Below are 12,487 nucleotides of genomic sequence, written 5' to 3' on the forward strand. Positions count from 1 at the left end.
TGTATACAGTTTTGTACAAATGCAATATGTCATATTAAAAAACAAAATGTTTTAAAATAAAACTCCTGAAGATATTTACTGTCAGTTGGGTGTGTGTGTATATATGTAGAGACAACAAAGATAGTCAGAGTACCTCTACCCCTTTAAAGAATTCCATTAAAACACATGCACTTGACTGACCCCTAGATTAGGAGACCTGAACAGGTACATCAAAGAAATATCAGTATTAAAAAAATACACTGTCTGAGGAAAGAAACACAAACATGACTGTACATGTATGAAGTAATAACTTAATGTCCTGGACATTAGTGTTGGGAGGAAATCCTGTATGCAGGGTGTGGCCATCTTCAAGTTACTAGGTGTGGGAATTTGAAATCCATCGGCCATGCTGATTTTCATAATGAACCATCAAAACCATTGGGAGCCACCCATATTCCTGACTATATTTTATTTGTAGCCTACTGTAGTTGGAGCTTTTAATATTTGTGATATCTGGAATTATCATCCAGCTTTCACACATTTATTTTTGATTAATTACTGAAAAAAAACTATTTTTAAATGACATAATTACCCGAACATCTATTTTATTGCATTATTTTCTAATCCAGATCAATACAATATGTATATTGGATGTATTCCTACAATCAGTAATCCAGCATTTTATTTAGCTAGTAACATTGGGTAATACAGCTTTAACAATAAAATTAATTATCAACTTACTCCAAGGCAGATAATCAAATCGAAAAAAAATTGGTTCTGAATCCAGTATAAACCTAAAATGGTCTTTGTGAGAGCAAACTAAGTGATTATTTAAAAAAATATTTGATCTGGAGATCTAAAGGCATGTTTAACAAGCTTATTGTTATGTATAACTAAGAACAGAAGGCACAATAGTGACAACAAATTTAATTATGTCTTTGGTGAAGTTTTTCTTTAAATTTATTTTAAATTTTGCATAAAACTACAAATTTGTCTAAAATATAACTTAGCACTCTATAAATATGTCAAAATGACAATAAAAATCAAGTTCTTTACAAATTTGAGTTTTCAGAATTTCATACATGAAAAATTAACTATGTTAATGGAAACTAAAGACATTAACCCACTATTGACACATGTTATTTTTAATATAAAAATAAATTGGTATTAAACTCTTAATTCAGGTTGCCTATATATAACACCATATTTAACAGCAGTTGTGTATGGCAAGTCAAATACCATGTAAAAAGAAATTATTGAAATATTTACAGTATGAATTATAGGCCAAAACCAACTTTTCCTCAGTGCTAACTTTGATTCAAACTCCATTCAGAGCCATGTACAGTGATTAGTGTCAAGGTCAAGGTAATTGTGAACTTGTGTGGTCCAGTGATGGCTAATTAATCAACCAGTATAGTTTAATTAAATAAAATCACAAAATCATAATATTTTTTATTATGCACTGAATATGTGCTACCAAATCAAATCCCATAGACGACAATAGTAACATATGTGGCTACAACTCCTACCTGCAATGTATCAATCGACAGACGCCACGGATATAAATACTACCACCCCTCACCCTTAAAGTGAATCGCAAAAAAGTGGGTGTCAAGCTGCTCATTTCTGAGATAACGGGTAGCGTCTATGACTACCCTAGTTCCGCACAAAATTTTAGTACTTTTTTTTACAGGTACCCCATACATGTTCCAAGCACAAGGCTACTTGACACAGTGGCACTAGATGAAATAAAATTGCATACTTTTTTAGCCCAGATGAAATTATTTTTTGTTACAACCAACACACTCACATTTATAACCAATCACAGGACTTGTGGTCTTCACTTCTCTATCAAAAGTTGGGTGCACCTCGAACTTTGACCCAGCCGGAAGTTATTTGGTTTAGTACTACCTTTAGAGATAAAATAGCAGCAGATAATTTAGCCATCCCTAGAAAGAAAGAAGTGTTTTATTTAACGACGCACTCAACACATTTTATTTACGGTTATATGGCGTCAGACATATGGTTAAGGACCACACAGATTTAAGAGGAAACCCGCTGTCGCCACTACATGGGCTACTCTTCCGATTGGCAGCAAGGGATCTTTTATTTGCGCTTCCCACAGGCAGGATAGCACAAACCATGGCCTTTGTTGAACCAGTTATGGATCACTGGTCGGTGCAAGTGGTTTACACCTACCCATTGAGCCTTGCGGAGCACTCACTCAGGGTTTGGAGTCGGTATCTGGATTAAAAATCCCATGCCTCGACTGGGATCCGAACCCAGTACCTACCAGCCTGTAGACCGATGGCCTGCCACGACGCCACCGAGGCCGGTTCCATCCCTAGAGGTCCGAGCACATTTCTTTAAAATATTTTTAAAAATTTAGACTGGTCGCAAGTTACAACTGTTGCAATATAACGTTGTCTACTGGTTTGCTGCGCATCAAGTATCTAAAATTCAGCCTAAAACATTTGTCGGAATATTAGTAGTATGTCTGCATGAATAAACTTCCTGTAATCGTGAAGTTTGCAAGTTTTAATTTCTGAATATTTACAGGTCATGACGTAACCAATTTGCGGTTCGCGTAAATTTAATTTTTGCATAACTGACACGCGAACAGAACGGCGGTTCGCGTGAAATATTGTGCCCTGCGGTGCCAAACCAAAGTCGAAATGAACAGAACATGTTTTATAGTTACACCTTCATGTATGGTCATCACAATATCAAAATGCTTACTCCTTTTTGCTTTCTTGTTTTAAAAATCACATTTATGTCCATTTATGACTAATATAAATCCTACATGTAGATCAATGATTTTAAAATGATTTATAGTTGAATTTATAAAATGTTCATTCATCACAATTATGAATTCCTTTAAGGACTGCCTGTTATTTTTTTTAGGTTCATTGGGAGATGCTTGTATCGCAGGATTGAACCACCTCAGTGGATCTATTCAACTGATTGTTTTTTTCTCATTCCAACCAGTGCACCAAAACTGGCCAAAGGCCATGTTATATGCTTTCCTGTCTGGGGGAAAGTGCATATAAAAGATCACTTGCTGCTAATGAAAAAATGTAGCGAGTTTCCTCTGATAACTACGTGTCAGTATTACCAAATGTTTGACATGGTTTCATTAAACAAAACAAACTTTAGGTTCATTGGAGTATGAACATACCATTGTTCATACCCAGATAGATGTATCTTAAAAAACAACAACAGAAAATTGATATGTTGTTTTTAAATTTGACACATACATATTAATAAAAACATAAGCAAGATCATATTTTATATTGAATTCTGTTGATATAAAGTGACGTTCCCTCATTACTATTCATTGAACAATTTAACAAATGTTTGTTGCTATGGCTGGCTCAATGCCATGCCTTTAAACTGTAATGAATACTAGTATTACAGAACTTTAATTATTTGAATTTGGTATATGATTCATTGTTGTTTATAGTTTGTTTTAATTTGAAGTAAATACTTGTATCTTAAACTTTCGGGCTGGTTATAGCCTATGTGTTAAAGCGCTTGCCTGATGCACAGTCAGTCTGGAATTGATTCCTATTGGTGGGTCCATTAGGCTATTTCTCATTGCAGCCAGTGCACCATGACTGGTATATCAAAGGCCATGGTATGTGCTATCCTGTCTGTGAGATATAAAATATCCGTTGCTATAGAGCTGGGTTGTATACTGTATATATCGTTCAATACCGATTTAACGTACTGAGCAAATCTCAAAATACAGAAATTCTGGTATTGATTTTTTTTTTACTCTATTTAATAAAGCACTAACAATATATTTGAAGAACACAAAGTAGCTGAAAAGAAGACAGAGATAAGGGCCTTGTGTATGGAATTTAATTTTATTTAGATGAAATTAGCGGGTAAGACTTGCATGTAACTTGGCATGCATTTAAAGCCAAGTATACTGCTCGATATTGGTATCAGTATTGTATCAATATCAAATACCGTACCGATACAGAGTATCGGTACCGAATACCGTACCAATACCGAGTTAAATCATCCCAAAAATACTTATACTGATACCAAAGCTGAAATTTCAATACCGCCCATCTCTACCTGGCTACTAATAGAAAAATGTAGCGGGTTTTCTCTCTAAGACTTTGTCAAAATAACCCAATGTTTAACATCCAATATCTGATGATTAATAAATCTATGTTCTCTATAGTGCTGTTATTAAACAAAACAAACTTTAATTTTCAGACTACAAAGTTCACATCAGTGGGTCAAATACCTACAAGCTACATAGAAAAGAATGTGACGCTACAAGGAAATGTCCGCTATGTGACAGACACAGGGTCATTACTAACTCAACACCAGCCTATACTACAAACACCCACGTGGCTATCATCTCAAAATGATGGTAAGATATGGAAAAATATAGTGGGTTTCCTCTATAAGATTATATGTCAGAATTACCAAATGTTTGACAACCGATGATTAATAAATCAGTCAAGAAATAGACTGCTTTTTGCAGGCTGCTATTTCAAGCCCTGCTGTAGATCATACACTTGGTTACTGTTTTCAGTAAACAAATATACTAATGCAAAGCATAAATACAACAGGAAACTACACTTATATATATCTGTAATCTCTCTCTCTCTCTCTCTCTCTCCAGCTCTTTCCCTCGCATTCTCTCTCACTCTCCCTCTCGCTCTCCCTCTCGCTCTCGCTCTCTCTCTCTCTCTCTCTCTCTCTCTCTCTCTCTCGCTCTCTCTCTCCTGCTCTCTCTCTCGCTCTCCCTCTCGCTCTCGCTCTCTCTCTCTCTCTCTCTCTCTCTTTCTCTCAGAGGGTTATTTCCACCCCTCGTTCCATAAATGCATTTACTAATACAAAGCATAAATACAAGTACAGTTTTATATATGTATAATATCTCTTTATTTTAGAGGGTTTACTTCCAGTTGAAATAATTGGCGTTGCAGTGACACCTGGTGGTCGGAAGTGGCTTATTGATAGCATCAAAGACAGACATGTATGGTTCAAACTCCTCCGATCCTCACCATCATCGGTACAGTGTATTGTGTATAGGAAACCTGTAAGTAGTATTATGAAATTATTTATTTTAAAATCTTAGCTCCCTGTCCCGCATCTATTACCATGGGTGGCAGTATTTACATGTAGCTCAGTCAGTTGAGCACTTGCCTGAGGTGTTTGCATCATGGGATCGAACCACCTTGGTGGATCCATTCAACTGATAGGGTTTTGTCTTGTTCCAACCAGTGTGTTTCCTCTGATGACTAACAGTCAGAATTACAAAATGTTTGACATCCAATAGCCAATAATTAATCAATGTGCTCTCGTGGTGTCGTTAAAGAAGACAAACTTTAAGTATTACCATGATTTACTAATACAAAACACTAACATAGCTACCGTTTTAATAAATTCACAATCTCACCTCCTGGTCTTATAACAGAGTTCTGCTTGACAAATGAAGTGAAAATTCTGATGGATGAGTTTGAAAATATAATAACCAGTACAATGGACAAGGTCCTTTTTCAGAAATAGAGGTTATTACCAGTGTTTTTCGGTATCGTCAATATCATATATTACTATAAAAAATAAAAATAAGGTATTATGCTCACCAGAGGCTCGCATAATACAATTTTTATTCGTAATATTATTAGGAATAAAAATTGTATTATGCAAGCCTCTGGTGAGCATAATACCTTATTTTAATTTTTATTATATGATACTGACGATAACGAAATACACAAGGGTAATAATCTCTTTATCATATAAGCTCAAGCGTAATACAACGTGTTTTTGTTAAGTGTACATGCAACTTTAATTCCAGTCCGCCATTACTTGATATTCAAGTATATTTGCTTAAATGTCAATAAACCTAGTGCTGAGACCTCGACTAATTTACATCTAATTTGCAAAGTTATCACATTTTTATAGTATGCGATCTGAAAAATATCACATACTTTGATTGCACTGAAAATGTAAGATATTATATGATAAATAATTTTATCATATAATATCTTACACTCCATGATTGACGTATGCATTCATAGTCGTCAAATAAAAACATTTCAATGGCAATTTGACACTGAAAGCTGTCCAGCATTCAGAAAACAAAAAAACGTTAGGCATAACTTTATTTTGATGTAAGGACATCCAAAATGACGTCTTTCGAGTTTGACGTCATTTCCATTCAAAAATACACCGCGCCACATATTCTTACGTCATTTGAATGTCTAGTAATGGCGGACTGGAATTAAAGTTGCGTGTACAGGTTACAAAAACACGTTGTATTAAGCTTGAGCTTATATGATAAAGAGATTATTACCCTCGTGTATTTCGGTATCGTCAATATCATATATTAGGAATAAAAATAATGTTTATTCCTAATATATGATATTGACAATACCGAAAAACACTCTGGTAATAACCTCTATATATTTGACATCTTAATTGTTCAGTACTGATTCGTGCACCTGTATGTTAATGAAATATCTATTTTTACTTCCTTAATGTGGTTTATGTTGTGTACATATAACTAAGCCAGCATTAACCCTAAAACATATTTCAAAACAAAAGGATCTGTTGAAATGAAACTGTTGCTATGGTTTCACTGGATCATCATCCTATTGCCTGTCAAATATGGTATCGTCACACGTCAGTGTTGGGAATCGTCTGCAATTTTATCATCGATTATCAGATATAATCAGTTTTCTCCAACCGATCTCTCTTTTTCTTTTTCTTTCTCTCTCGTTCTCTCCCCCTCCTTCTCCTGACTTTATTTGTCTTTGTTTAGAAATATTAATTTATTAAATTTGTCATCTTGGCTGTATATCTTTTCGATTATAATTAATCATTGGAACATCACTAGTCTATTCTGTAAACTTAAATATTATCACAATATTACCCAAAATTAGTTTTAAATGAGAAAATATGGGTAGTAATTCTTTTAAAATAGCAGGCCAAAAGAAATATGGCTGCTAAAAGAAAAAATACAGCCTTCTGGAAATAAGATAGCATAGGGTGAGTAGATAAATGGGAATGGAAAGGGTGTCAGACTATTTACAAAAAAAATAAACAAAGTTTTAGAGATGACGGCCAAAAAGTTTAAAGTCTGACTAAGTCCATACTCACGGAGGCAAAGGAGGTTGGTAGGGTGGTTGACGACTAGGGAGTCCCGATGAAGTTGGCGGTGTCAAGCTGGGGGAGGAACTGCCGGTACGGGTCGGATGCTAGCTGACTGGTGAGTGGACGGTAGTCTTTCCCCGTGACTGCCTTCATGATTAGATGTATGGTTGGGTTGTCCATCTCCTTCAACAGCAGTCCTTGGTGGTAACGTCCCGCACGGCGAACGGCGATGACAAGTGCGTCCTGTCCCTCACGCAGCTTGACCTTGTGGAATGCGAACTCCCCTTCTGCATGGCTTGTTGGAAGCTGATGGTATGCTTCATGCTTCGGTGCATTAATGAGTCGTCAGACGTCCTCCACGTTCGTCTTCACGAGCTGAACATATCACTGTTGTAATCGGCCGGCCTGTAGTGACCAATGTTTAGCTTGTTGAAGGTCAGGTTGCGGCGGTAGTGAAGTCGGCCGCCCGGGGGGATGGTTGCCTTCCGCTTCGGAACAGCTGCCTTTCGGGCCGGCGCCTCGATGGGTGTCGCCTGTATAATCAGTGGCACAGCCGGAAGCGCAGAAGTAGGTGATGGTGGAGCCGGTCGCCGGTACGGTGAATAAAAAATCGCTGTGTCCAGATCGTCTGGCTCCGTCGTGGTTGTAGTCAGGTCCGTTGGGGCAGGTGCCTCTACAGTCCTCTTGACAATCCCTGGGGTGGCGGCGAAGCAGAAGGAGCCGCTGCCGGCAGTTTAGCCACCGGTGTTGCCTCCCCCCCCGAACCACCCCTGGCGCACGTCTCCTCTTCCTCCACCTTCCTTTCTTCTTGAGCCGGTCGCCGTACACCAGGGTCACGGTTGACCGAGACCCGGTGTAGGCGACACGGTATTCTAACACTGATCCATAGGTTTCGATGAGTGGGGGTGGGGGTGGGGGGGGGGGGGTAACACGAGAGAGCAGAGCGACACGTCTGTCTTCATCACTAGCAAAACTCGGAGTGAGTGGATAAATTGGGAGCTCTGAGAATGAGATGTAATTTATAGCATTATAAAATATAAGAGAATCACAAGCTCAGTCTCAGCACAATAGAAGATGAGATGATCATACATACATCTGTCTCTGTAATAGTTAGAGGACGAGTAACAATACTTTATCGGCATATAAAGGTAGTGTCGCACGAGACAAAGGCGAGGCGTTAGCCGAGCGTTTTCTCGTGCGACACTACCTTTATACGCCGATAAAGTATTGTTACTCGTCCTCTAACTGTCTTAGAGCAGAGCCAAAATCTCGTGCAGCAATACCGCTTATAAAGTGAATGTCTGAAGTACTTTATCGGGATATAAATGTACTTCACGTGACCAAATATGAAGCTCCCATTGGACTAGAAATTCAGCTGTGCTCTAAGGATTGTTATTTCACCTGCCAGGTCTAAAACAATGACTGCTTTCTGTGTTCTGCAGTTTGCTGTTTCGAGCCCTGGACTAATCAGTGCACACAAGGGCTCACACTGGAATGAATTGTGGTTGAGCCAATTTGTTGATATGTAGAGTATTTCCTTGAACATTATTGAAATGTGGTTAATTTAAGGAATGTTGTACTTATAGCCACGTTGTATAAAAAATAGTAATTGGCTAATTTGGCAATGAGCTGAAGTGGTGTCGTTAAACAGCAAATTCTCCCATGTAGAGATATCAAAGGTTCACTGTATTTGCTAATTAAATTCTTTCAGGGATTCTTGCGAAAAGTAAACGTCAATGAAGAACTGATAAAAATGGGTTTTGGTAAAGTTCATTTTGTTGAAGACCAACCTTTTTCCGACAGTCACCTGCATGGGCAAGTTCTTGAAAGGTTACTCAAACTGGAATCGGTTGCGGAAAGGAAAGGTCTTGGCATGTGGAAAGCAACAAAAGAAAACAAAATTGAAAAAGTTGCAATCTTTCATAAACTGAAAAACTTAATTTTATTTCCAGTGAAATATTTTAGAAAGCAGTCATCAGAGAAAAAAGGATTTTGATTAGCAGCTAAGACAATTTTTGTATTCAGATATATCCCAATATGGATTCCTTGTATGACAGTACCATGTAGGTTTCACTATATTATTTACAGCAGCAGCAACAGTATTTCAAAGGTTAAATCTATTGTAAAGTTAAAACCTGACAAAAAGGTTGTACCAAGTGGTAGTCAAATATCACGAGATGACTACATGTTTGTCTGCTTTCATTTTCAATAAAGGCTAATTGAGTTTTATAAAATCTATTGAAAATCCTTCATTAAAAGAAAACCGGACCAAGAGTCAGTATAATGTACATGTAGTACTGGAAACATTCCATTCACATCATGTAAGTGGACCCATTAAAAGAAAACCGGACCAAGAGTCAGTATAGTGTACATGTAGGTACTGGAAACATTCCATTCACATCATGTAAGTGGACCCATTAAAAGAAAACTGGACCAAGAGTCAGTATAATGTACATGTAGGTACTGGAAACATTCCATTCACATCATGTAAGTGGACCCATTAAAAGAAAACCGGACCAAGAGTCAGTATAATGTACATGTAGGTACTGGAAACATTCCATTCACATCATGTAAGTGCACCCATTAAAAGAAAACCGGACCAAGAGTCAGTATAGTGTACATGTAGGTACTGGAAACATTCCATTCACATCATGTAAGTGCACCCATTCTCGGAGTGGTTTTTTCCCATCCAAACCAGTGACCCACGATTGGTATATCAAAGATCATGGTATGTGCTGTCTAGTCTCTGGGAAATTGCATATAAAAGATCCCATGTTGCTAATTAAAAAATGTAGTGATGGTCCCTTTTTTTTCTGATAACGTTTGGAACCTTTAGCTTAGGTATTTTGTAAAATTCTTTGCAGCGCTACATTGGAATAATACTTTAGGCATGCAAATTAAACAGCGAAATAGAGTTAAACCATGTATAATATAGCTCATAGTTCATAATTTTATTATAAAGTTAACCCTTAAGGAAGGCTTTTAACAAAATAAAGAAAATATATGATACAAGTATGTATGTATGCCCACATAAAACTGTCAGATCAAATGTCGGAATTTAATGTGCTTATATCAAATTAATGTTCAAACACACTCACTGGGGGCACAGACTCTTGACTTCCGCCAGAAAATGTGTCCCAAATGAGAAAAGGGGGTAGGGGTAAAAGAAAGCAACTGAAATTTGGACCAAAAAAATTAATGGATACATATTTTGTAAAATTAATAGACAAAAACTAAATTTGTTTATGTATATCCAAATGTTTTATTTTTATTTGTTTAAATTTGTACGCAATTTAGACGGCTCACTAATTTAAAAATATTTTGATCGGACTATTAAGACAAATTTTGAACCAGATCTGAAATTAGTCAGAGTTTAGAACCTTTTATTTGCCCAATGGTGGGTTTATACAAAATGAAAATTTGGCTTACCATAAATTCAACTATATATTAAATTTATAATTAATAATAATTAATCATCAAAGTTTATTAAAGTATATGTAAGGAGCGGGAAGTAAAGCAAGGTCCACTTAGGCTTTCATTTTAATTAATGTATGGACCAGCCCCACTCCGCACCCCCACTCCGCACCCCCACTCCGCACCCCAACATAGACCCACAAAACATTTAAATTATTTACTAAAATTTCATATACCACAATAAAAATAATAATATCGAGGATATAATTATGTAAAGGGCGAAAAACTGGGCAGAGTTTAGTTAATATTCTGTTATCCCAGTACCCGGCCCAGTCACGCACCCCAACACAGCTCCAAGATAATTATATTTATATATACTAGTTTGTTCTTTTAATTTAAATCTTAAAATGTAAGTGTATTTGGCTCAGTTCCAAAACTGCGATGCCTGTTGTGACAAAACCCATTGTCCATTGTTCTTCTATCCATCTGTCAACTTCTCTTTTGAAGTCTTTTTGACTGGACTGTTCTAAAGCTTGGTACTATGATCTGTCAACTTCTCCTTTGAAGTCTTTTTGACTGGACTGTTCTAAAGCTTGGTACTATGATCTGTCAACTTCTCCTTTGAAGTCTTTTTGACTGGACTGTTCTAAAGCTTGGTACTATGATCTGTCAACTTCTCCTTTGAAGTCTGTTTGACTGGACTGTTTGGAAGCTTGGTACTATGATCTGTCAACTTCTCCTTTGAAGTCTATTTGACTGGACTGTTCTAAAGTTTGGTACTATGATCTGTCAACTTCTCCTTTGAAGTCTGTTTGACTGGACTGTTCTAAAGTTTGGTACTATGATCTGTCAACTTCTCCTTTGAAGTCTATTTGACTGGACTGTTCTAAAGCTTGGTAATATGATCCTTTGGGGAACACTTTACAAACTAATAGCGATATATTGTGAACAGTTTTGATCTTTTGAATTTTTATTTAAAAAAAAATAAATGAAAATGTGAAAGTCTACCTTCTCTTTGAGTTTTGATTGGATAGTTCTAAAATTATAGTCCATCCCATCATCCTAAAAAAAAAAAAAAAATCAGTTTGGTTTGACATAAGAAAAAAGTAAAAGTATTTTGGAAATAACAGAAAAATACAATTTTTGTGTGCATTAATGACCAAACATTGCTAATCTGCAAGAGTAGTAATGAAGCATTGGATTTGTTCTGTTATTCTCAAAATGAAGTATTGCATTGACCTTGTTAGACATGCCTCTGATTAAACAAAGGGTCGGGGTGTAGCACAGTGGTAAAGCACACATCTGATGCACGGTCGGTCTAGAGTCGATCCCTTTCGATGGGTCCATTGGGCTATTTTTTTGTTCCAGCCAGTTGTTAAAAACTGGTGTAACAAAGGCCGTGGTATGTCCTGTCATGTCATGGATGATGTATATAAAAGATCTGTTGCAGCAAATCGGAAGTAGTAGTCTATTTTGTGGTGACAGCAGGTTTCCTCTCTCATCTATGTGGTCTGATGCCATATAACTGTAAGTAATGTGTTAAGTGATGTTAAATAAAATATTCTTTCATTCCTTTCTTCTGATTAAACATTTAATTTACATAGCCTTGTTACATGGTTGCTTGTCTTATGAATTTGAATGTATGTATATAAGATTTTAGTTCAGTATGTGTGTACAGTTTGTAAATAAGTGTCATCAGTGATTAAAAAGTAAATAAAAAACAGGATTTATTATTGTTGTTGTTATTATTATTATTTTTAAAGAGGAAAGGAATGTTAATGACATCACAGAATATTTCATATGAATATTTCAATACTATGGTGTCTAACATAATTGTTATTTTGAAATTTGTTTGATAGCACTGGTGCCACTTATGTGGGAAGACCATGTAGCAGTGCCCCTCCCCCCAGAACACATTATGTATTTTTCTGTCACCCCATAACATAACTCGCAGACAATGTGTTTGTCCCCACTT

General features: G+C 36.6%; 1 protein-coding gene across 3 annotated transcripts in view; it reads left to right on the plus strand.

Moving 5' to 3' along the window:
- Window positions 1-12,238, plus strand: part of LOC121387516 (protein C3orf33 homolog) — a 32,601-nt gene extending 20,363 nt beyond the window's left edge. For 2 of the 3 annotated variants that reach the window (XM_041518659.1, XM_041518660.1), the window contains 3 exons: window positions 4,210-4,369; window positions 4,893-5,041; window positions 8,810-12,238. In XM_041518659.1, coding sequence (XP_041374593.1) covers window positions 4,210-4,369; window positions 4,893-5,041; window positions 8,810-9,094 — 594 coding nt within the window. In that variant the 3' untranslated portion in view covers window positions 9,095-12,238. The remainder of the gene's footprint in view (window positions 1-4,209; window positions 4,370-4,892; window positions 5,042-8,809) is intronic. The other variant, XR_005959835.1, reaches the window with a different exon arrangement.
- Window positions 12,239-12,487: the final 249 nt, after the last annotated feature.

This window comes from Gigantopelta aegis, chromosome 13 (assembly GCF_016097555.1).
Source record: "Gigantopelta aegis isolate Gae_Host chromosome 13, Gae_host_genome, whole genome shotgun sequence".
Lineage (NCBI taxonomy): Eukaryota > Metazoa > Mollusca > Gastropoda > Neomphalida > Peltospiridae > Gigantopelta > Gigantopelta aegis.